This window comes from Protopterus annectens, chromosome 8.part0 (assembly GCF_019279795.1).
Source record: "Protopterus annectens isolate FY-2018-M chromosome 8.part0, PAN1.0, whole genome shotgun sequence".
NCBI classification, from domain to species: Eukaryota; Metazoa; Chordata; order Ceratodontiformes; family Protopteridae; genus Protopterus; species Protopterus annectens.
Window position 1 is genome coordinate 392,987,763 of NC_056741.1, and position 27,248 is coordinate 393,015,010.

At 37.0% G+C, this 27,248-nt stretch overlaps 1 protein-coding gene across 1 annotated transcript in view; it reads left to right on the forward strand.

Annotated features, from left to right (window-relative positions):
* SV2A (synaptic vesicle glycoprotein 2A) overlaps positions 1-27,248 on the forward strand; it is a 1,331,300-nt gene that overhangs the window by 1,030,085 nt on the left and 273,967 nt on the right. Inside the window, exon 5 of the mRNA XM_044079906.1 lies at positions 6,810-6,961. Coding sequence (XP_043935841.1) covers positions 6,810-6,961 — 152 coding nt within the window. The remainder of the gene's footprint in view (positions 1-6,809; positions 6,962-27,248) is intronic.

A 27,248-nucleotide genomic window follows, 5' to 3' on the forward strand; every position in this document is an offset into this window, starting at 1 on the left:
CCTTTAGACAACATCTCATTAATAAAATAGATCTAATGTCTATAACAGTTAAAGAATCTATTCCAACACTGATTGATTACTTGATATTAAATTTACAACATAAAGTTTCTGATAAAGGTAAACTTTCATACATACATAAAATTATCAGACAAGAAACTTTTTACAGTGTAGATTCATACTGGAATTATTTCACTTCTATTAATGGGGACCCACCAAATCAACAAGATAAACAATATATATTGAATCTGCTTATAGAACTACGTCTTCCATTGTCTGGAGACTTTATACCTGGAAATTTTACATAGATCTTTTATACACCTTTGATGATGAATAAAATAAATAATAAAGATAATTTATGTAAGAGATGTAATGTAGAAATTAATGCTGACTGGGCTCATATGTTTTATGACTGTATAAAATTGAAAGAATACTGGAAGTCAGTTAATGAATTTTTGCAGGCTCTTTTTACAGATAATTTCATTATTTCTAAATCTCTTATATTATTCAACACACCTGTACCTCAAAGTGTTAAAAGGTTAAGCTTCCCTTGTTATGGTCTATTCTAGCAGTGGCTAGGAAAATAATAACTAGAAATTGGATTTCAGATACACCTCCTTCGTTCAATGAATTTAAAAATGTTATGAATATAGTGTGCCATATGGAAATAAACACAATTAAGACAAGAACAAATAGAAAAACATCTTATTATATTGTATGGGATAATTTACAAAATTTGTTTAAAAAAATTTAATTTCAATAGCATGGTATTTTAGTTTAATTAATTGATCTGATTGTAGTGGATGTCTTTGTAAATACTTTAGTTGTTTTGTTGAATATTATAATAATACCTATTTTTAATTACTTGTATAAAATTGTTATGATATTTCTCTTATATGTTAAAACAATAAACCTGTTTTGAAAAAAAAAAAGAAGACTGACAAACTAAAAAACTGAATTCCCAAAAGACTGAATATTCAAAATACTGAACACATGTGTAATGCAAGGGGCAAGCCCCCCTGCACCCCCTGCTAACTATATATATATATATATATATATATATATATATATATATATATATATATATATATACCACTCGCACAACAGTGGAGAAAGGCCAAATTCCATCATTCACACTTTTTTTTTTTTCATTTCGGTGTTTTGGCTATTCAGTATTTTTAGATCAATATATTTTTCAACACTCTTGAGCATTTGCTCTTAGCTGAGACATATATATGTAGATATCAGTTACCTTTGTGCACAAGAGAGTGATGCAGAGAATCCATATAAGATAAAACTAGATAATTCATTTAACCTGTATCAGTCTGGACTGGGGATTAACAGTCTATCACAGTCACAGCCTCATTGTAGTCAATATAGTAAAATTCTAACATAATTAAGTGTGAACCTAATTTTACTGCTTTGTCCATTGTCTGCAGTCTTGACAGCTTCTTCACTAATTCAGGCTGCTTTAACAGTGAGGAAAAACATTTAGAGATAGCTTCTTGACAGGCTGGTCTGTGACCAGTAAACAATCCAGAAAAACACTTCGCCAGTCAATATGAAGCCGCAGAAATCTTGCTGGAAAGAACTTACCTTATTTATGAGATTTCCAACTGGTAGATTGAGTAGGGAGTTCATAATGATTGACTGGGTCTTCTTTTTTCAAGGCCAGTGAATCCCATTTATATGTAGACTTGGCAAATCACGTACAACTAAAGCTATCTAAAAACATATTGGTGAACACTAAACAAAAGTAAAAAATAAACATTGATTTTGCAGGGAGGCTACACCCCCTGCACCACCCAACATGTGGGTTTTAACCTTACATCTGTAGTCTACAGATATACTTATTTCAAGGTCACATAACCTACATTTTATTATAAAAATACCTTTTTTGTTTACTATGTGTCTTCATACTCAAATACATTTCATGATATACAAAAATAATGTTGACTAACCAGAAATGATAAAATTGATCCCTGAGAGATTGCTTGATCACAAAAACATGAATGATTAACTGGCCTCAAGAAAATGAGATGTGATGAACCATTGTGTTCTCTGAATAGGGCTCATCCAGTGTACGTGTGCCCTGCGATACGCCAGATTTACTCCATCTACCCCAAATCCAAGGAAAAGCATTTATTTCTTTGACACCTTTCAAAATCCCTAATCTTAACATTAAGAATTTTCTGCTCAGACCTGTTATTTAGAACTTTGCAGTAGGTTTTAGATGTATAGGAAGTGGCTATAACCTGGAGGTTGAAAAGGCAATTAAGTTATTCTTAAAATAACTTTCACATTCTACATTACTCGTCTCACAAGTACTACTTTGATGAGTCCATACCTTCACATGTTGTAATAATTCCGACACCTCATACACTGTAGTCTACTGGAAATCTACACGAAGAGGGAGCTGAATTGTGATATTTATGAATCTGGCATTTATTAGACATACATATATTATCTCCTTCTGCTAGTGTGCTTCTGGCAAACCAAGCTACGTCTTGATGTTTTACAATATATTTAAATTTAAAAATGAAAGGTAAACCATAACATGGTGATGCAGCAGAAATTGTACCACTACCAAATTAGTTTAATTTTGATTTTAGAACAAGTTAGAAACAATACCATAATTCTTAGGTATCTGAAAGATATCTTTTCTGTCACTGTTCTGACATTTTGAAAAAAGTATACAGAGCACTGGTTAAGCAATCTCATATAGCCTTAGCCTGAATCCAATTTTAGAATTAGGATATTTATTTATTTATACTTATTCATTTATCTTTATTTACCTGGAAAGTCTGACTGGGATAAAACCCTTTGTCAGTGGAGGCCCGGGGAAAAAAGCTTTATATTTAAAGGACAACAAAGGGATTGTATTATTAAATGCTCAACTTATCTGTTCTTTTTCTCCCTATGTACAGCCCCTGCTATGAATAAACAGCATTTAAAATATTTTAAATGGACTGTTTCTGTCCACTATAACAGTATCTTACTGTACTGTGGTGGTTTCACTTTCAAAAACTTTTATCCTGCCCTGGAAAAGCTTGCTGCAGTCTCCAATTCATTGATGTCATTATCAAATCCAAGGAATACAGGTAGTTTTCTGGCTAATTCCCTCCCCAAACTGCCATCACTGTGACCGTCCTAAAAACCCACCCGTGCTGTGATGCCACAGTTCCCTGGTCCTTCCCCATGCCATACAGAAAATAAAGGGTAGAACAAGGAAACAGTACATGGGTCAAGTCTCCTGCTGTAAGCTGTCAATCACAGCAGGCAACAGCTCAAAATACCCTTAGCACTTTGACAGCTAGGGAAGGTAGATGTGAAGGGGGATGGGAGATGAGTAAAAGTAGTACAATTCAGGCTTCACAAAAGACTGCAGTTTAGCCATTCTAAAAAGAAGCAGCAGTAAAAAGCACTTTGAAAGTCTGTTCTGTGGCATTTGCACTGTTTGTGTTTTAAGTAGTCATTGAATGGCATGAAATGTTACTTAAAACTGACTGAAAGACAGCAGTGCATGCATGTAAAAACAATGCAGTAACAGGAGCTTTAGGAAGAAAGAGGCCTGCATGATGTAATTTTTTACACACAAACCCTGCAGTGTGGGATACATTGAGGCAGACTAAACAATCAGGACCACTTCAAGATGCTAGACTCCATATGATTAGACTCAGAAATTACAAAAATATTAAAATAAACTGTAAATAGTGCCAGGGTGGTGTTAAAATGTAGGAAACACCAAACCATGATGAAATAAACATGTTTTTTGATTCTGTGGGTGCGGTTCTTCTTTAACACTGGTTTTGACCTATACATAACAATACAGTTACATGATATCAGAAGGAATATAAAATATAGGTACGTGTACATACATGAAAGGAGAAGTGTTACAATACCTTACATAAACATCATTTAGAACACGAATATATGCTATTTACAGTATTAAACATTCATTAGAAATAGATACAGGCTTGTTTATTGCAAAGTGGCAGCTTAACTATGGAAATATTAGAATGAGGGAAGGCGATTGATAATGAAATATAATATAATATGTTAGTAGTACAGCAACTATGAAAGTATTGTTACATTTAAAATAAAAAGTAAAGTAATTAGGAAAGAAAGAATGGTTGAGGCTACTTTCACTGCTATGGGGGTTATTAGCTTTGGATAGATGATGAAAGACAGTGATGAAATTGTTTGTTTTGTGACTTGTTTGATATAGTTTACATATTTTTACACAAGATGTCTAATTGAAAAGTATAGTAACATTTGGCTCCATAATTCTAGTAATAAGTTTTATATATATAAACCATAAAATTTGCCATTTTGCCAGATGGCTTGCTACATGGTAGGTTTTTGAGTACCCATTCCTATGGCTTATATTAAATATATAAAGGAAAATGGAAGGAATATTAAATGTGCAGTTTAGAAGAGCCAGAATATTTTGCCTCACAGTAGCCCTAATATTTAAATAATTTAATACATGAAGTAATGATAAGTGAATAAGAAACAGAAGCATATACAGAAATTTCCAGGATCCATGTGGAACAGTAAAAATGTTCATGTGAATTATTTTGTTCTGATTAACAGCAAAAATGGCGTGTATATTCTCTAGGTATTCACCTCTTTTTATGCAAAAACTGTTTTGCAGGTTAATTTGCAAAATACATACCATCACCATCAATATATCTCAGGGTTTCAGTCTCAGAAGTATATGGAAATGACCATTGTTGCCTTAGGCTATGGCCTGTATCTGACACACCCAGACAACCTGCACATCATATAGCTGGAAAATAATTATGACCACTAGCTTCCCAAGAGTTTATGCACTGCACCCTTCAGCTCTGTGCCTTGCAATGTTTTCTTCCATGAGATGTAGCTAGGTCTCTAAGTTAAAAAAGTCCTCTGTCCGATTTAGGAAAAAAAACTTCTTCATTAAACTGTAGTAAACTGCTTGCTACAAATGTGACAAGCATCTTGCTACAACTAAACACCATACTTAGAATGCTGAGTGCTTCAGCCCTGACTACAAATGCAGTAATGGCATTCAGAAACTGAATGTTAGTGCTGCTGATTGCTTCCACTTGCAATTTGTACCTGGGGCAGCTTCCCCTTTGCCCCACTTTAGCTATGGCTTTGTTTCTTGCTAAATGCATATGCATTTTAACTTACATTAATTCACACTTATATGCACACAGTCATTTCCAGGAGGAGTTAGTGATCATTCTTTAGTGCCACTGCCCCTTACCTGCTCCTATGGTACCACACCTCCTATCAGACCTGTCTGATACTTTGAGATCACAATTACTGGTCACTTCTAAAATAAACCAAACATATATTCGTGGTAGTGCTAGCAAAATTGTTACTTTTCAAATTATGGGTACCAAAAGTATATTTCAATAATTCTACTTAATTACATTTAAAGACTCTGATAACCAGCATACCAAAAGCTTTTATAGTTGAATAATAAAGTGCTTTGCTTTAAGTATTCAAAGCTCACAAATACTCAGAGAACATACACTCCTGCAGAGGAAGAGTCAACTAAAACGTGTTATATATACAGTTTCAAAACAAAAAAGTCAGCTAGATTCATACTCTGCTCTAGCCAGAAGATGAATGGTGTTGTCTAACTCTAACATTCAATCATCCAGTACTGAAACAAGATCAAAAGGAACGTTGTACAAGGAAGGTGTTCACTGTGCCCAGGGATGCAGGCTGTCTCTCTCTCTCTCTGTTTCAGTGTCCAGATGACAGATTCTCCCTTTCACTACTCACTTGTTACTATCCTGTTGAAAGTCCAACAGACAGATCAAAAAAGAGGCAGAGTTTAAGTAATGTCTAGTATTTGTGTTAAAAAAAGGCCATGTTGCAGGTAATCTAGTGTGGTGTACTTGCATAAATCATCATTGTCAGATATTCATCTGACCTTGCTTCTTTTGACTAGCTTTCCCATTCCCATTTGGTTTGGCTGCCCCGTCTATTTCACTTCCTGCTAAGGTCAGCATTTCTGTCTGTGTCATGCAAGTCTTTGCCTTGAAAATTCTAACAACATGACCTTAAGGTAAAATTGCTAATAAGACCTCCAGAGATGCTTTCCTATTCCAAGCATTATTCTTTAAAGTACATGCATTTTCTTATTTTTATGCACTCTTAAGTCTGGGAGAGAAATAAAGAAGGGAGAACAGATTTTTGACAGAAGATTTTTGACAGAAGTTACTTCCATTTAATCTATCTGTTTTTTTATTTCTAAGTATATTATGCATTGCATAGTTATTTAACATTTTTAATCTAAAGCTGAAGCAGAGGTGAATCCTTTTTAGAAGTTCAGGTTTGCTGCCAAATCCATTTCTGCACTGTATGGTATATAGCTGGTGTTTCAGGTACTAGTTTATTTTGTAGCAGTAGATAGGATAGCACACATCTGTAAAATTAGATGTGTCACATGAACAACACCATCAACTACTATAACATTGTATTAGAACAGCCAGACCTGGAGTGGAGTCAGCAGGAAAAGTAGATTGCATATGCATGCTAAAATACTGCAATGAACAGAAACTTACAATTACACTTTTTGAATATGTTGTCACATATATGTTGATAAAGAATCTAACTTTGTGTGATCTTATCTTGAGATTGCTGCAGGCTTGGTAATCACTATGTGCCATTTAAGGCATTTACTAGGAAGAACTGATCCACATTAACCTCCGATACTTACAGCAGAGTCACATTATTTGATTTTAGTTCATCATCTAATCTGTTTTAAAACAAGAGCCTGACAGATTTTATTTAAACTTTCTTCCTTACAGCATTGGAGGTTCGATTCCCATTGTGTTTTCTTATTTTTCTGAGTTCCTGGCACAAGAGAAGAGGGGAGAGCACTTGAGCTGGTTGTCTATGTTCTGGATGATTGGAGGAATCTATGCCTCTGCTATGGCGTGGGCCATTATCCCTCACTACGGTAAGAGAAAAGAGTCACTCATCATCAACAGTAGTAAAATGTAAACAAGGTAACAATGGGAGGGCACGTGTGGCTTCCAAATATGCAATAAAGTCTAGAAGATTTAAGATCTTTGCTTGGAAGTGTTTGTATAGGTATTTTTATACTCCAAGCAGACTCCAATGATTCTTTCCTCAGGTAGATGGCAAATGTCATATGTGTGATGGGGAAGAAAGTGGTAACTGGGAACATATGTTTTGGGACTGTAATGAGTGGGCAGATTTTAAAAACTCCCTACAAGTACTCTGTCAGAAAAATTGGGTGAGAAAATGGGTGTAGCTAAGAAAATGATTTTTTAGCTGGGATACAGAATCTGAATTGCCTCGACAAATTAAGGCTTTGTTAAGTTTAATTCTGGTGGCTGCCAAAAAAAGCAGTTATTAGAAAATGGAAATCAAAGTCTAAACCATCTGTATTTGAGGTACTGAATATTGTAACAGAGATAAAAGAACTAGAAGTGGCGTCTTTAGAAAAGTGTCAGAGCAAATTACATAAAAAAATGAAAATTGTGGGAACAATACATGCAAAATAATATTTTGATGGAGGAGGGAGGTTTAAGAGAAGGCTGGAATTGATCAATTTATTTAATGTTGGATTGGTGATAATTACACAAAATAATATGTGATGTATAAGGTTTGTAACTTGAAATATAATCTATTAATAATTTTTTTAATATAAATGTATGTTTGCCATTGTCTTAAGTGATATTTCAGCAAAGGTGTTAAAAAATAGTAGTAAAATGTACAAGTGGTATGAGTCATGCTTTGCGCATAAAAATTTGACAACATATTAATGACAAAAGGCAATGCAACCAAGAAGATAATATTCCAGACTTTTCAGCTTAGATGTGTATGCAGTTTTGCAAACCATCATTGCAACATAATTTCTGTGTCATTTTTTAAGCATGTTGGTTTCACCAGAATCGGATACCATTGCATTTAGCCTGTTTTCTTAATAAGTACACAGATAGATATACCTGATTCCTAACAATTTACTCCAATCAGGTTATACAAAATACAGGAAACAAAGATATAACGGGAAAAAACTCCATACACAGTATTCACAAATAAATATAATGCATAATTTCATTCAGAAGCATATTAGTATATGGTGCCATTAGTTGCATACCAAATTATGTTTTATGCCTTCTGAACATGGAGGCGTATAAAGGCTTGTCAACTTCTGTGCTGTCTGGCTGCCTCTGTGTTTTTTTTGTTACTGAGCAAATGCCAATGTAAACAAGATATACTAACTCTTATAATAATCAAAGAGTATCAGCTGCACCCTGCAGTACTGTACTCTGAACACATAATAGATGGAGCGTCTTTTCATATTTCTTGTCTTAGCTAATTATCCTCATCTTACTGGATGGTATTGTTCTGCACAGCGTGGTTTGATTTTCTGCCCTCTGGATAATTTTTCTGTGGTGTTTACAGTCTTTCTGTGAATATGTGGGTTTTCTGTCTGTACTTTGGGTTTCTCCTACCTCCCATGCCATTTGACTGACTAGTTTTACCCTTCCATAAATCTTACCTTTGTTCTTGCTTTAATTTCTCCAAAGCTTTAGGGTTTCTAATACCATGATGGGAATGGACCCCATTCCTAAGTGAGGGTCTAATTAAGTTTCCTGAAATTAGTACTGTTTTAGTTGTTGATAGTAACCAGAAATGCTCTTCACAACAAGTGCAATGTGCCCATAATTGAACCCCTTCTACAATTCATACATGTATTGCTAACATATCTAAATACGACAATAGATTCTTTTTTATTAGACCAATTGCTCCCACTACTATTGGAACTGTCTGGTTATCTTTATTCCATGTGTATGTATGTAGTCCACTATATTGGGCTGCCATTATTAACCTTTCAATCTTTGGTTTCAGCTGACCTCTCCTTAACCATTCCTGTGTCAAATCCTGATCAATGTGAGGTTGTTCCAGGAGCTCTCTATACCTGCCACTATATTTATGGATTTTCCACATTTCTTTCCTTCTCATATGATACTTTTCCTTATATTCTTTCTTTTGTTTTTTGTCTACTTCTGGTTTGATTTCCATTCCTGCTTGACACCAGAATGCTTCTGCTAAACTAAACAGAGAAGTCATCTTAGAATTCTGCTCCTCGTGTTTTAAATGTTTCACTGAGTTTGGATCTGATGAATACAACAGATATGTATGCAGTCTCACATGTAATCAGTTTCGTGGAGGCCCACACCTCCTTCAGCATGTGGAATATATAACCTTGTAATATACCTATTTTTATATATCATTTGGTAAGTGTGAAGCATTTTTCTTGTTTTTCTGTCTATCTGATCGAATAGCTTTTGGGGCCAGTCAATCACATCAGAACTGTAAAACAGAACAGGAAGAACAAATTGGTTCACAGTTTGGACTTTATTCTTAGATGTCAAAGCTGCTTTCAATGTTAGTTTTAGTCTTCTCAAGTATTTCTTATCGAGTTTTATTCACATTTGTTCATATTGCATTGCCAGTTGTTCATCAGTTTCCAAATATTTATAAACTCCTTCCTACTCACGTTCCTTTATAGCATATTCCTGTCCCAGAATAACATTTTCTTGGTACTGCTTTGCACATTTATCATGACCACATATCATTTTTATATCATCTGTGAAAGTTGTAAAAATTTGCAATTGTGCTTTCAACTCCTCATCTCATGAAATATACAGTTTTGGCTCATCCACAAAAGTAGATAAGAAGTCTTTAGGCAAGTTTGTTTTCTGGGAGCTAAATTGTAACAAAGACCTAAACTAGCTTAATGGATTAAGGGTAAGACAAAACAACAAAGGTAACAAATAATCACTCTGGAATATCCCCTTTGAATTTTTATCCCTGGGATAATAATTTTCCCTTTGTCATGGCTTAATTGCAAAGTGGTTTGCCACTGTTTCATGGTTACTGTAATGTAATTGATCAATGTAGGATGTATCTTATACATCTGTAAAGCATTAATTTATCCATGAATGTGGGGTGCTGTCAAATGCTTTTATGTAATCTCTATCCATGCCATACTTAGATTCGCCATTATGTATTTATTTAGCAGCAAATGATCCCTTTTTCCATATGACTTTCTTTTGTTACCCTTTTGTTCTATTGCAATGATTTAGTTTTATTACTGTATAAATGATTATAAACTCTGCATCATTTCCAGTATATAGTTTAGATGTCATCTGAAGGCAAGTTGTTGGTCTGTCGTTTTTATGTTGGCTTGCAGGTTAACTCTTGAGAAGAATTAATGTTTTCTCTGTTGTTAACCAGGTTGGTGTCTGTTCTGGATGCACATATAAGTAATTCTTACTTAGGGGCTAAATCTTTGTGTAAAGATGTTAATACTTTTAGCCAGAAGTTAGGGACTGCATCTGTGCCTGGGTGTTTTCATTTAGGGGTGTTTCTTAATTTTGTTTCAATTTCTCTGGCCTTTACTTAATCCCATTTCATATCCAGTACATTTTAATTTGTTACTGCAGCTTTTATTTATTTATTTATTTTTTATTCAGCATCTTTTGTTATGTTCTACAGGGTCTTCATCAATATTTCTCCAAAATGTGCCTATTTCTTCTTTTTTGTAGGTGTTTCTATTCCTTTTGCTTTATTTCACAGTTTTTATAAAACTTTTTTGAGTAATCAATGAATTCCTTATTTTGTACCTTTTCTTTATATTTGTCTGCATATTTTCTAAGATTTTCTGCCTGTGATATCTTTAGTTTATTATTTGCAACAGTATACGATAGATAACGGTCTGTTCTGATACTGTGCATTGCTTTTATAATGTCTATTTTTCTAAGTATTTTTGATGATCTGTTCCCTCTTCTATATTAGTCCACTAATGACACTACTTTTCTCAAACGCTTTGCAGTTTTCTCTGTTGATGCTTCCATGATGGCATTTTATTGCTAACCTTCCTTTCCCTTATCATTCTATGTTTCTGTGGTAAGACTTTACCTATTAGCTATTTAGCTGCACAGTAATATATATCATATCTACTTCTGTTATATCACACGAATATCAGCTAATAGCCTTGATTACTGTGTTCATCTGTTTTATCAGACTACTAAAATTTTGGATCTTGTTTAAATTCTGCAGTTGATTTTATTCACTGATCTTAATGTGTCTATCCATGTCTGCTAAATCAAGAAACTCTTCCCTTAGATCATTTTCTTCTAAACTGAGAGTTCATTCTTTGCTCTCTGTTTCTTATGGTCATTCTACAGAAAGTTCCAGAATGTCTTTCTGTGACATATTCTCTTCAGCTGCATCCTGCATTATCAGCTGCTTCTTCATGTGGGAGCTCACTGGCCCATCACTCCACAGCATTGCCTGTGCCAGCATTGCTACCATTTCCTGCGCCTTCCCTTGTGTGCAACTTCAACTGAACTTTTGTTCTGCTTTCCTACTGAAGTTTCTAGAGCATCATCAGAAAGCTAGTTGTCAGATAATTCCCATTCCACCTGTTTCTCCTAAGTTTGGGGACTCATTGTTCCATCATGCTCTGAAATTTCCTGAGTTGGATTTTCTACACTAAAGCCTTCACTCCACAGGTATTCCATAACTTCAGTTTCTATTTCTTTAACTTCTCCATTATAAATTATCGTTTCTTCTTTCCTCCTTCGTTTTCTTATTTTTTTGTATTTCTCTTCAACTATCTTTGGTGCTGCTTTTTCCTATTGATTAGTTTTGCATTCTACTGTGCATAACTATTACACTATATCAAATTTCTTTTTCTTTCCCATGTCTGTATTTCTTCTTCAGTTGTCTCCTTCTCCACCTGTTTCTCCTTAATTTGAGGACTCATTGTTCCATCATACTGTGACATTTCCTTTGTTGAACTTTCTTCCCTTAAGCCCTTCACTTCACAGGTGTTCTATAACTTCAGTTTCTATTTCTTTAACTTCTTCCTTACTATTCCTCTTTTCTATTATCCCACTTTGTGTTATTTTTTCCTCTTGTGAAATTTTGCATAGCTTTGTGCCTTTGCCTGTGTTTCTCTTCAAGGATCTTTGGAGCTGTTTTTTTTTGTATTGATTAGTTTGGCTTTCTCTTTTCCATAAATATTACACCATATCAGATCTCTCTTTCTTTCCCATGTCCATGTTTCATTTTTATACCACTTAAAAATCTCTAGGTTTTGTTCCTTATATTTTCTCACTTCCTCTGTCACCTCTTTTTCCAGGGGGCCCAAAGTTTCTTTCTATTTGTAATGTTTTTCATGGATCTGTTGTATTAATAAATGCAAATTTGCATTTGAAGCTTTTGACAGCTTTTCTTGTGAAAGTATTTTTTCCTCTAATTTCTCTCTTCTATTGGGAAATTCTGGGCTTCTTGCATAATAGTAACAATACATAATCTCTTCTTTATGTTCTATCATCTTTATGGCTGTTTTTTTCTTTTTTTTGGCTTGTCAATTTTTTGTATTTTTTGTAGACTACTACTTCCTTTCACTATGGGTTGGGGGGGATCTAACCCCACTGTATGATGTTTCTGTGTCTTGAGGATTCTACAGTGTAAGTTTTTTCCAGTACTGGCATCAGTGCGCACATCAGGATTGGGCACTTTTTATCCCGGGACTTGGGCACCCAGCTATCTTTTTTTATTTTTTTAATCTACTTCTGTCCAAGATAGACGCTATATATAATACAGTGTATATATCAGTGCTGACGAAAAACTGCCAGAGGAAGAATGGAGATACTCCACTAAAAACATTTTAATGAAATAAATAAATACAAGGTAAAATGAAGCGCTTTTCATCCAGTCGAATGACCGGATGTCTTCAGACAAGAATACAATCCCAAAGACAGCTCTTAAATTGCACACACACTCCCTCCCATGTGATAATCCACCAATGAATTGTGCCAAAGTACAAGTGGATTCTTAAAAACAATGTAAAATAAACAATATATATATATATATATATATATATATATATATATATACAAATAAGAGATGTTCACTAAACCAGTCATATTAAAACTACAGACGAAGTCTGGTGATTTGACTGGACGAAAAGCGCTTTATTTTATCTTGTATTTATTTATTTCATTAAAACGTTTTTAGTGGTGTATCTCTGTTCTTCTTTTGGTGGTTTTTCGTCAGTTGTTTGTTTGCTCTTTCCTGGTTTGTATATATCAGTGCTGTCTTGGTGAGATTTTGTGAAATCAGAGTCCACCACGTGAAGGTGCTCACCAAGACTTGAGGATGGATTCAATTCCAGCAAAAATACTCTCTTTCTCTTGCTGATTTCATCATCTCTCCATACTGACTCATAGGTTCATAGGTAGGTAGTAGGCTATTGGCCCTAGGGCCTATATAAGCCTAGCCAAAAAGGTACCCTGGCTTTCGCCACCCAAGAAAATTTTTTTTCTGTGCCCCTGTTGAGCAGAGCTACAGAGATGATCCCTGGAATGAATTTCCTATTTCCCATCCAGTCATCAAGATTTTTCTTGAGAAGTGCTAATGAGGAGCTCTGTTTGATATAGATAGGTAGTTTGTTCAAGAGTATGGGAAGTCTTTGGGACAGGAATCTATCCCTGCAGCATGTTCTGTTTATTGTAGTGACAAAGTGTAGGTCCCTAGAGCATGTAGCTCAGAGGGATTGGGATTTCTTTAAGTGGAATATGTCCAACAGCTCTGGGTTTTACATAGCTTTGTATGTTAGGCAGAGATTGCCTCTGAGTAGGCGATATGCGATGTAGTAAAGCTGGAGTGTTTTGAGATGGTCTGCATAGGGCATCTGTTTGAGGCCAGTAATCCTCTTTATGAGGTATTTCTGCAACCTTTCCAGTTGTTGTAGATGTCTTGTGAGGTACATGTTAGAAGTGGCATTGTACTCTATAATGGGTCTAATGAGTGATGAGTAGAGGGGAACAATGACCTCTTTTTTCCTGGATGAGAAACCTTTTGTGATGAGGTGTGCCACGTAGAAGGATTTCCTGACTTCTGTGATGATGTGATTATCGAAGGAGAGACTACTGTCCACCTGTGTCCCAAGGTCTCTTATCACACTTTTTGTGTTAAGTAGACTACCACCTATGTGGTAGCTCATGGGTACAGAGTTTTTACCAAAGGGGATGACAATGCACTTTTTGTCATTGAGCTTGAGGCCATGGCTTTGACACCAGGCATCTGTCTTCATGAGGCCCTTTTGAAGGATGTCCACATCATTAGGAGTTTCAATTATGGCTCCTAGTTTGCAGTCATCTGTGAACTTCATTAGTCAAAGACCCTCTGTGTTAGCCTGTACTTCAGAAAGTAGGTACCAAACAGGAGAGGACACAGGACTGAACCATGTAGTACTCCACTTGTCACTGGTCTGAAGTCGGATTTGGAGTCTGCTACTTTCACAATGTGGGTTCTGTCAGTGAGCCAGTTGGCAACCCATCTTGTTACACAGGGATTTATACCTAGATTAGTGAGTTTATCTATAATTCCAGAATGGTGTCAAAAGCCTTGGTGAGATCTAGATAGGCTGTGTGAACCATCTTACCCTCGTCTACAGCTTTGGTGACTGCTTCAAAGAAGTCTATCAGGTTTAGGAGACATGATGTGCCTTTTACAAACCCAAACTGGGTGGGGTCCAGAGTTTGGAGATTACCAGTGTCTTTGTGTATAAGATCCATGATGATAGGTTCCGTGGCCTTGCAGACTAGGCTTGTTAGGCTAATGGGGCGGTAGTTCCCAGGGTCTGTGATGGCTCCCCCTTTGTGGAGTGGGATAACTATCGCTGTGCGCCATTCAGTGGGCACAAAGCCTGAGGTGAGGCTATGATTGAACATGGTGCTTAGGTGGGGTGCCAGTTCATTCTGCAGTTCATGTAGAATGCAGACTGGGATGTTGTCAGGTCCCATGGATGCTGTGTTCTTGGCTTTGGAGAGTGTGGTTTTTACCTGTGCAGCCGTGATTACAGGAACTTTGCATTCTTCCAGTATAGAGATGGGCCCTTTAGGGGGTGAGAGGGGGATAAAGTTAGCACTGAACCTATCTGCCAGGATGTTGGCAATATCAATTGGTTCTGTATATTTAGTGCCATTGTGCTGTAACTCAGAGCAGATCTGAGTGTTACTATTGAGATTCTTGACATAGCTATAGAATGCTTTGTGGTTGTCTTTAGAATTAGTGGCAATTTTGTTTTTGTAACTAGCTTTGGAGGATTTTATGAGGGATCTCAGCTTCTTACTGAGGCTGACCAGGGAGTTTCTCCAGTCATGGAATTTTACTCTTTTTTGCAACAGTTTCTTTCTTCTGTCATAGAGTTTGTTTATGGCAGGGGACCACCAGATCGGCTTCCTTTTTTTGGAGGATAGCATCTTGGTTCTGTTAGGGATAGCATGATCCATGCACTAGTGTAAGTGCTTATAAAGTGCATTTGTGTAGGATTCAGCAGTCGTACCTCAATTGTCCGTCTGCATGGGTATCGTGAAGTTTCTCACTTCTGTCTTAAGAAGCGTGAAGTTGGCTTTGGAGAATTTTTTTACAGTGGTTTCCCTAATGGGGGTGTGTGGTCGGGATGTGGATGTCTAGGGTGATTAGTTTGTGGTTGGATCTGACCAATGAGGAATTGCTCTCTGTTGCAGAACACCGTTCGCCTATGTTGGTATTGACCAGGTCTAGGATATTGCTGACCCTGGCGGGGGTGTGGATAAGCTGATCCAAGGCATTGGAATTTATGAATTCCAGAAAACGTTGAGCAAAAAAGTTGGTACATGAGTAGTTTTCCCAGTTAATAGTGGGGTAGTTGAAATCACCCATTATTAGGGTGTTGGGCTGTACCCTAATATTTTCCAGTGTATCAAGAAATGAGGAGTGGGAATACTGGGGCATGGTGGGGGATCTGTAGCAAGTTACAATTTGAATTGCGGTCTTGCCCAGAGTTAGTTGCACTTGGATAATGTCAGATGCATTATGCTGAGCAACTAGCATGGAGGTGTGGATATCCTTAATGAATATGGACACGCCTCCACCTTTAGTGTTTCGGTCCAGGTTAGGTGGCCGAAAGGTGTGGTATGAATTATAGCCTGGTAATGCAGGGGTGCTCTCTGGAGACTTGAACCAGGTCTCTGTCACTGCACAGATGTCGATGTTCTACATTTTAATGTGCCTCGAGTGAATGCATTTTGAAGTTTAGACTTCTAGCATTGAGTAGCATTACCCTCAGATTTTGCTTGTTTGTACCTGTTAAGGTGGTGAATATATCTTTTGAACCTTGCCTAAAAAAGGCACTATAGGGGTGGCAAGAGCCTTAGCCAGTATCCGGAATCCCAAGGGCGACAGGTGCAGACCATCTCTGCAAAGCATCGTGGTCTGTCGATCATGTCATCCCAGGCAGACAGATACTGGATCCCCCTAGAATGACACCAGAAGCTTAGCCAATTGTTAAAGTTAATCATTTTGTCCTTGTACTGTGGTATCATTCTGGGTGATGGCAGGATGCTACTCAGGGCTAGGGTCATACTTGCCTGAGCTACAAGATCAGAGAGCTCCTCCATGTCTCTTTTCATGTAGTCCAGGGAGGTACATCTCAGGTCATTCACACAAACATGGGCAGTGACAGATTCATATTTGTACTTGTTGTGGAGTGACCTGAGTGTGTGCATTATGTGGCAGATCCTGGCACCCAACAGGCAGCTGACAGTAACTTTCTCCTTGTTTAGCCTGGTGAGTGGAACATCAGTGTGGCTGACTATAGAGTCACCTATGACTAGAGTGTTGGGTATGTTGTTATGCCTTATGGGCTGTGGTTGAGTGGCACACTGAGTTTGTGGGCTATGTGTCATTTGGATTGTGTTGGGGGGGTGGAGGTTGCTTGCGCTTCTGCTTTGGAAGTCTCTGTTGCTTGAGCAGATTTTAATTGAGAGCCTCCGTGAATGTAGGTATGTGTTTCATGTTTCTGTGTGTGTGTTCTGGTGGTGCAGGTTTAGAGGGACTATGTGATGAGTGTGGTATGCTGCAAGTGTGTACCTTCTCCTCTTGAGTGTCTAGTCCAGCCTTGGGTGAAGAGAGCTTTGCTTCCAGTTTGGTTATGACTCTTGCTTTTGTGGCCTGGGTCATGACTGAAAAGGATCCTTGGCAGATGAATAAACACACTCAGGAAACAAACATAAATCTACTTTTTCGTATTAGTTCTTCCTATTTTATTTGGAGTAATCTACTCATTCTGTAGACAGTGTTGGTAATATCTCTTCAGCATTTCATGTTGGTATGGTAAACCCATGTCCTACCCCAGTTTATTTGAAGGGTGGAAGTAGCCCACAGAGGAGTATCCAGAATAGTGTAGGGGTTGCATCAGAACAACACAAAGACAAAGTAAATGACAATGGATATGTATTATACCCCAAAGGACAACAATATCCAGGCATGGGAAAAACATGCAAATAGGAGAACAGTCATCACAATGTATGAGGCTACTGCTGACAGGTGATGTTTCAAAGCCTAAGCCTTTTGAGGAAGTTCTTTTTATCAGCTAGAATGTAGAGGATACATTGTAATATTTTCCTTTGAATATATTGGGAACAAAAATAGTCCAGTAATTCAGCAGTGCATGGGACAGGTATTAGACAATTTTATTGGGCTATAGATAAAAGTCGGTTCCTGTCTAATGAAATTAAAACTATACTGCAATCCCCACTGGATGCAAAACATTCTGAATGTATAACTGGTAAACATATTCCTTTTTTAGAATATTAGGATAAGTCCAATACTCTGCAAATAGCTTCTACTTCATATGTATGCGTGTTGTCTGTTGTTCCTGTGTATTGTAAATATCACTTTTTACTGTATTGTGTTTGTAAACCTAAGGTTTATCTACTACTGTTACAAAAAAAACCTTTGATGACTGTATTATTCATACAGGGTAAAGCCATATCAGACCCAGCCTCATATTGACCCATTTAAATTGTAAATCATAGTTATAAATTGTTTATATCTATACTAGCTAAAAGAATGACAAAGGTGCTGCTAAATGCGATAGATGTGGATCAGTGTGGTTTTATGGAGGGAGGCAAACATTTAATAACATTAATAGAGCAATTATGATGCAGAGGGAGAAGCAGAATGTAAAAAATATGACTGCTGTTGATGGGTCTTGATGCAGAGAGTGCATTCGACAGAGAAAGCTTAGATTTTATGAGTAGGGCAATGGAAGCATTTGAAGTCCCTGAATAATAAGGTTAATTAGGGGAATATATGAAGGATTGGAGGCAAGAATTAAAGTGTGAGGGTTCCTCTTTGGTAAGTTGTGTTTGAACAGAGGAACCTGACAGGGGTGTCCTTCCCCTTTGTTGTTTGCTTTATATTTAGACCAGCTGGCAATGAAAATAAGAGACTCAGAAATTGAATTCACATGGTAGGCAAGAAAATCTGGCTTTATTTGCAGATAATATTACTTTGTTCTTGATAGTCCAGAAAAGGGAATATCAGTCTTGTGTAACATTTTTAGATGGATTCATATCTTTTCAGGATATAAAATTAATGACGATAAATGAAGGCTGTAGCTGTAAATTATGTACCCACTTATGACTTGGTTCAGTGATACCCATATTTATGGAGGCATGATAAGATGAAGTATTTAGTAGAATGAATTAAAATGTTTCTATTATAGCAACTAAACATACATGGAAAGATACAAAACAAAAAACAATACAAAAACTGAGAAACTGGAAACCCTTTTTTATGGATATGGATACTAACATACAAGGACTAAAAAACAGTCAGGCATGTATTTATCAACTAGAGGAAAAGTTGTGGAAGATAATTAATAAAGAGTTGAAGGAATTTATCTCGGAGGGAAAGAGGGCAAAAGTTAAGTGGGATAAGTTGATAATTCCTCTAGAACAGGGTGGTTTGGGATTACCTGATTTGAAGGGGTATTTCAGAGCTGCACACTTAATGCTGCTTTGCATAGCACAAGCAGAAATCTATAATTTAAAGTAGAAAGGATGATAGGGAAAAGAGGGAAGCTCAAGAAACAAGGAGAGATTGATATTTTGGAGAATAACAATAACCATACAGAATATTATATTCATAAAACAGCAGAAAATATTCTAAGAAGCAATCCAGCATAGGAATGGAGAAAGAAAATTCAACCAGTAGGAATGACTACAATTAGGGGTACAGAGAATAGGCAACAGGGGGCTGGAATTTACTGGAGAAAACTTCAAAGGAACCAAGGTATTGGGAACAAATAATTAGGGAGGAGAAAGTAATAGAAAAGGAAGAGGCCAATAACTCATTTGGACTGCAGGCTACAGACTGCATTCTCTATCAAGGACTGATATCAGAGTATAGGCAAAAAGAAAGAAATAGGGGGATCCTAAGTGAAAGGCCAGCACCGGTAGAGAGTTTAGTAGAATGTAGAACAGAAGCTGCTTTTAAAAAAGGGATAATTAATAGGGTATATAACATATTGCATGTTAAGTATAGGAATCAATCAGAGGAGGTTAGAAAGGACTGGGAAAAGAGAATGGGCAAGCAATTCACAAAAAAAAACAATGGGAGAATATATGTATGGCTCCCAAATATGCAACAACGTCTAGAAAATTTAGGATATTTTTTTGGAAGTGTTGGCATAGGTATTTTTGTACGCCAAGCAGAATTCAAAGAATTTTTCCTCAGATAGATTAGAAATGTTGGTGGTGTGATGGGGAAAAAATGTAACCGGGAACATACTTTTTTACGAGCATAATGAGTTGGCCGACTTTAAAAATTCCCTGCAGATTACTCTGTCAGAAATACTGGGTCAGCAAATTGGTGTAACTAAGGAAATTATTTTTTATGACCTGTGATACAGAATTGGAATTGCCTAGACATAGTAAGGCCTTTGCTGAATTTAATTCTGGTGGCTGCCAAAAAAACAGCTACTAGAAAATAGAAATCAAGTCTAAACCAACCATATTAGAAGTACTGAATATAGTAACAGAAATAAAAGAATTTGAGGTGGGATTTTTAGAAAAAGGGTAGGAGCAAATTGCATACTAAAAACAGAAATTATGGGAACAGTACATACAGAATAATGTTTTGCAGGAGGACTGAGGTTTAATCTAAGGTCCAAATTGAATGAGCAATATAATGTTTGGCTAAGAAAGACTGTACAGAAGACTATAAGGGATGCATAATGTTTGCAACTGAAAATATGTCAATATGGTCTGTTTTTGTTTACATAAAGGTATGACTGCCCATGCCATAAGAGATAATTCAATAAAGATGTTTTTTGATTTAAAAAACAAATGATGCTTAGCTTGGAAAGAATTACTGTTTTTGTGACTGATGTAATGAGACGGGGGGGTTAAAGAACTGTGTTGACATAGGATGGATACAGGTTACTGTTGAAGTTTGAATTAAAAAGTCATTCAAAAAAGTGTCCTGAAGAACAGGTAAATTTATAGGAACATATGAGAATAGAGACATACTAGGCAAAAGATCAGGGTGACCATAAGATGCGTAGCCATAACACCTTTAAGAAGATAAACTTAAAAGTTCTTGCCATCCTTTTCAAGCACTTAATAGTTTTCACCTCCCAAATTGAACAGTCTACATGATGACTATGGTAGAAATTTGTGTCTACCTATCCAGTTTTCAAGACTAGTCTTAAAAGTAGTACTTTATTAAATCTGTGGTGGTAACTTTTTCCATAGTCTGGGAATGTGCTGAGTTAGGTACCTATCTCTCCAGTGAAACTTGTTTATTTCTTAGTACAAATTTGACATGTTTCTAGCAACACCAGTTTTGAGAAGAAATAGGACTGAGTCTTTCATGACTGGAAAAGTGAGACTACTGAGTAAAAGGAGAGTCATGCTACTCACTTGGGGTAGATGAAGGATTTTTTTACCTTTAATTTTCTTGGTTAGAAATCTTTGGGTTTTTCCAGTTGAGGTGTGCTTGGATTAATACATACTAAAAGGGACATTGTATTCAATGATTGGTCTGATATGGGTCTCAGAAATTTAATATTATTCTTGGATCAGGATACCCAGACTCAAAGATCTACTGATTTACATTTTCACAAATCTTCCTTCATGCCACTCATGGATAAACATGCAGCCATCTTTCAGGAATGTGTGCTTAAGGATTTGCATTTCAACAAATTTGCCTTTTGTAATATTCGGCATAATCTTACTCCTGAGGAACAACAGGTGGTAACTAAGCTTAAGGATAACTATGATTTGGTCATCCTGCTGGCAGACAAGGGTGGGGTGGTCATGGTTATGGATTGGCCGATGTATTTGGCTGAGGCTGAAAGACAATTGTCTAATGGCCAATTCTATAAATACATGACAACTGATCCAACACTAAAATATAAAAAAGAAATTGATGAATTTTTGAGCCTGGCTGTTGAGGAAGGCATTATTAACAACAAGGTGTTACATCATTTGACTGTATCTGATCCCCAATCTCAATATTTATGTTTATTGTCCAAAATTCACAAGGATTTAACTAAATCACCAGATAGCCCTATTGTGTCAGGTAGGGGGTCACTTACAGAACCATTAGCTGCCTTTCTCAATAAATATCTTCAACCATTATTACAGTTTGTCAGGGCCAGAATTCAAGATACAACCCAGTTTCTACAGATTATTATGGATACACAGTTGTATCCAAATTGGCTAATGTGTACATTGGATGTGACTGCCCCTTACACTAATATTCACCATTGGGCTGGCTTGGAGGTGATCCAATATTGGTTAGATAAGGCAAATTTATATTCAACAGGTTTCAACACATTACTTGTTTGCCTGACTGAACATGTTTTAACCAGAAATGTGTTTTATTTCCACGGTAAATGCTACTGGCAGGTGAAGGGGACTGACATGGGAGCCTCCTTTGCTCCGATTTATGCTGACCTCTTTGTGGGTTTTGTTGAGGAACAACTCATATATGATGCTAGTCACAATTTGTTCCTTGATAAAATTGATATTTCGAGGTGTTATCTGGATGATTGCTGGATGTTGTGGAGGGGTGATGATGTTTATGTACGTTAATTTGTACAGTACCTTAATGAGAACAAGTGGGGGATCCAGTTCACATTGAATTTTCATATTGATCAAATTACATTTTTGGACATAATCATTACTAGGGAAGTAGCTCATACTTTAAGGACTGAGGTCTTCTGGAAATATCCCCATTATAACAAACTACTTCATGCCACCAGCCATCATCCATGACATATCATCCTTAATATTCCCAAGTCCCAATTTCTCAGGATTAGATGCATCTGCTCTTCTGATAATTTATATGATCAGTACCAACAAGACTTTGATAGAGAGGTTTCTGAACAGGGGATATGATATCAATAACATCAGCATGGCTAGTCATTTTGCATTTCAACAACCTAGATCAACTTTGTCAAAATATAAACATCAATGAATGAATGATGATCAACAGGGGCCCATACGTCTCGTAACAACTTTTGGGCATAACATCAGTACTCTTAGAAGGATCATTGACCAACACTGGGACATACTTTTGTCACATCATAAATTATTTGAGTTTTTACCCCCAAATGCTAATATATTCTTACTGATGGGGTACTACCTTGGGCACTTATTTCAACCATTGTAAGCATAGGGTTGCATCCAACACACATCAAGTCTCAGTATGTGGGGATAAACTGGTGGGGTGTATACCCTGTGGCCATTGTTCTGCATGTAGCCATGTAATGAAGAATAAACAATTTACCAGTAAGAACACATATAAGGTGTATGATATTCAGTGTTTTGGTAACTGTAGCACCAGTTGGGTCATATATTTAGCTACTTGCTCTTATTCTGCTTTTTATGTGGGCAGACTTCCAGGTCACTCAGGATTTGGATTTCCGAACATCTCACTGACATTAGGAATAAAAGGATGTCCAATTCTTTATACAAACATACTATGACTCATTCTACAGCTCAGTTTAAATTTATTATAATTGATTGGGTTACTGACAACAGGCCGAATAAGACAGATTGACATTCTATTTTAAGTAAGAATCCAGTTGGATTATTAGGTTGGGGGAGTTGTTTAAACCTGGCTTAAATGAGCAATTTTAATTATCCAATGACAAGCTTGTTTTTTGAGAGTGTGACTATTTAAGCTCATTATGTGGCTTTAGTTTTTGTTACTGCACCGAGGAAGGCATATCCTTGCCGAAACCGGTTTGCTTGTATTATATGGTGCTTTAATTCACCATTTGCTGGAGTTGCCACAATAAAATTCAATGATTTTCACTCAGTTGGTGCTGGATGTTTTGTGTTTGAATACTAAGGAAGAATGACCAGAGAGTGGAGGAAAGAATGATGCAGTAAAGTAGCCAATAGCAAGATCCAGTGTGTGGACAGGGAGTTGGGGTTGGTTGAGGTTTTGGACCATGATGATTTCTGCCAGGTATTGGAACAGTACCAAAAAAAAAAAAACATTCTTGGCATGGCCCTAATTAAGCCAGGGCACAAAGATGTGTAGGTGAAGGTATCTTTAGCAAAAACTGATCATGTCACTGTGTGGCTTATGGTGGGAGTAAGGGTAAGACAATGGTGTAGGGCTTCACAGTGGTGTATTCTGCTAATGAGATGAGGATGGTGAAATATGATAAGGGACTGCAAGCAGAATGAGGCATGAACATGTTTTGAAAATCAGCCAGGGGACAAGGAATTAAGGATGAGGTAAAAAAGGAAAGAAGGCCAGCGTGGCTACAGTGGAATGCAAAACTAGTGTTTAGGGCAAAAGAGAGCTCTACAAAACTGGATTAGTTTGATGATGGATGCAAAGTATGATAAGGCAAGCAGTACAGCAACAAAGAGGTGAGGGTAGGACAGGTATAAGTTGGAAAGATGAGACAAGAGATCAAGAAAGGGAGCAAAGACTAGTTTGGCTAGATAATTTGAATAAGGATGGGAGGGAGACCTCCAAAGATGGGTTAAAAGTGAGGAAGTGAATGAGCACTTTGAATTTTATTAAGAGAAGGGAAGACAGGGTGCCATGCAGAGAGAGAGAGAGGGTGGGAGAAAAAGAGAAGGAGATTGAGAGAGAGAGAGAGAGGGCAGAGTAAGAACATTGGAGAGACATTAGGATAGAATGAGGCAGAACGCCAGCTTGATGTGCTAAGGTAAGATCAGACACAGACACCAGCCAGGCTGCCTCCTCGGTTCTTTGAGAATTTGGAGTGTGTGTCAGCAGATCCCTCAGTGGAGATCTCCTCAATAAGCTGTTGGCCGGCACAGAAATGCTTGAGAAATCTGATGCACATACCCAAGGGGGAGAGTAGGAAAAATAGGAGGAATTACAGGCTGCTCATCCTTAGGGTGGTGGCATGTAAGTCATGCAAATTATCTGGTTCACTACTGAAATACTGGCATCCAAAATGCCAAGTGCCATGAAGCTATAAATAAAAGACTAAAAATACAGCTGAAGAGTGAATCTCGAAAATCGATCTTCTCCTTTAAACTTCTGTTTGCAGGGTGCAAGAGGAGGACAACCCCCCTACACCTCCCACACCCCCAAACTTATATAAATATATATAAATATATATATATATATATATATATATATATATATATATATATATATATATATATATACACCAACTCTGAGATCACCATACCTCGCAGAAAAGGGAATATTCTGAGAAATGGTATCTCGGACTTAGTAATGTATGTCCGTTCTTTTGGCAATTCAGTCTCCGTATTTCAGGACTCACTCTAGCAGGTCCCAACATTTCAAATGGTTACCAGTTATCCTCATAAATAGGCTGGTTACTTTCCTAGAGGATGTCAATCTCCAGGATGTTATCCAAAATGGGTTCTTGGCAGGAAGGCGTTATAGCTAAAACATGATCCAGTTGTATGAGTACTATACTGAAACACTTGGCAGTAAAGTGCCAGTAGAAGTGGTATTCCTGGAGTTCAGCATGGCCTTTGTCTCAGTTCTATCACATTTCTACCAAAAAGTCCGCAAAGGCTAATGTTAGAGTGAGAAGGAAGCAATAGATCTTAGCACCAGTGGAATGCAAACTGGGAATACAAATGAAACACACCAACCAGCAAATAACAAAGAATAACCAAAAACTGGAATGACTCCAACGTATTTTACGTTAAATTAATACGTTGGTGTGGTCCAGTTTTGTGGTTATTCTTTGTTATTGACTGGAATGAGTGGAATGTAAAACAATGAGGGCTGTGGTCAGAGGTTCATTTTCAGGAGCAAGGGAAGTGACTAGTGAAGTATCACCAGGATTGATTGTGGTCCATTATGCTTTACTATATTTTTTTCAACTACATCTGAGTGATCAGGATCATACTCTTTGTGGATGACAATCAGCTACCCAAGTGGGAAGAAAGATGACAGACAAACACAAAGGCCTGCCACAACAACCCCACTGTAACATATCAATTGGATGGAATGGAACTGACAGCAAAAATGTTGGAAGAGGATCTAGGGGAGTATATCACTTGTAGACCACCAGGATGAGGATGAGAATGACAGAACAGTGACAGCAACCAACAAAATGATGAACTCTATGGTCACAGAGAGAGATGTAATCTTTCTGCTCCACTGGGCCCTGATAAGTCACATCTTGAGTACTGCATGCATTTCTGCTGGGCATCAAAGCACACAGAGAGATGGACATCAGGCTGTTTGAAGGAGGTCAGACCAAAGTCACCAAAAGGATATGTGAGATGAAAGGAAAAGCTATGACCAAATATTAAAAGGGCTGAGGCTTTTCACTAAAGGATAGGAATGATACAGGGATATGAGATAGGATGTATGGTCTATCTATTCAATAGAGCCACACAATATTAATGAATAATGGCAGGGTGGACCTATAAGATGGGCAACCAGAACAGGTAGTAGAGAGAGAGAGAGAGACAGACAGACAGAGACAGAAACAGAGAGTGAATTGATTGGAGCCACGTGTGAGGGCATGGGGAAGGTGAAGAAATGCAGAAGAAAAGGAAGGAAAGGAAGAACGTTAAGGTCACTGAAAGGGATGAATAGACAGATTGTCTCCTTCTGTCATCAGACAAATGTAATGTAAATGCAGTTCACAGGAATTTCCACTGGGTCTTCCAGGCTGGATGCAAGATGTTAAATGTTGAATGGGCACTGACATGAGGTGGACTGTTGTGATTTATGTGGGGATGGCTTACAAATATATGATTATAGTTCTAATGGGAATCTGAATAGCTACATGGAACATGACCAGATTATTAAGGGAAAGAGATGTTAGAAAAGGAATGCTCCCTAAAAATTTAATGGAAGCCATATCTTCAAAGTAAGTTATTAAAATAAATGTCATCATGTAAATGTTCTTGTTAGCATTTTTTTATCCACACCTACCAAAAGGGTGTCTTACCCTCTGCAGACCTGCATTTAATATATTTAGCTACAAGATATAGCTTGTGGAATTTGGGACAGCCAAAACCACAGTAATCTAAGTTGACATAGCTGCATTTGGTCAGGAATACATATTTGGGCATCTGTCTGTCACACATTATTTATGGTACCATACAAGGAAAAATAAGTGAAACACAAAGATGAGGTTTAGGTAGAAACAATACAGACTGGCTATTTATATTTGGAATATTTGAGACAGAGAGTGAAGGAGCTGAAGGGAACTAGTTACAGATGAGAAGATGTTTTAGATTTTAATAAGGAAACTATGGTCACAGATTACACTATGGTTCCATGGTAGGCAGAGGAAGGTTAGCACGATGCGGGAAGTTGAATAACAGAGGGCATTAGCAGTGAATATTATTATAGGAAAAGGGATAGCTTTCTGAACCAATGATTCTTATGCCAATTAGGAAAAAAGGTAGTCAACTTATGGAAGATAGGAGAACCACACATTCATACTAGGAAGGATATAATACTGTGTTTAGTGAAAAGGACAGGAAAAGAATATGTAGATAACATTGAAATGGATTAGAAAGGGGTATTGTCTAGTGTCCATAACTAAGGGTGTGCCACATAGTATGAGTATTAATAACCTTTTTGTGTTAAAACAGTGGGCTTTTAGAAGAATATGGATAGAAGCTTGTGGCTTACTGGATCACAACTTCAGACAAATGTAAAGTCAGTAAATGGGTACGGAAATACAATGCTAGATTATTAAAGCCTGAAATGGTTTTAGAGAGGGTAAGGCAGTTTATGAAGAAAGGACATACAAAATGGGAACTTTGATTCCACATTCCTGCAGTAAAAATTTTTCAAAAGTGGTTTGAGAAGAATATTAAGTGGGTAAGCAAGATTTTATAGTGGTGGAATGGAAT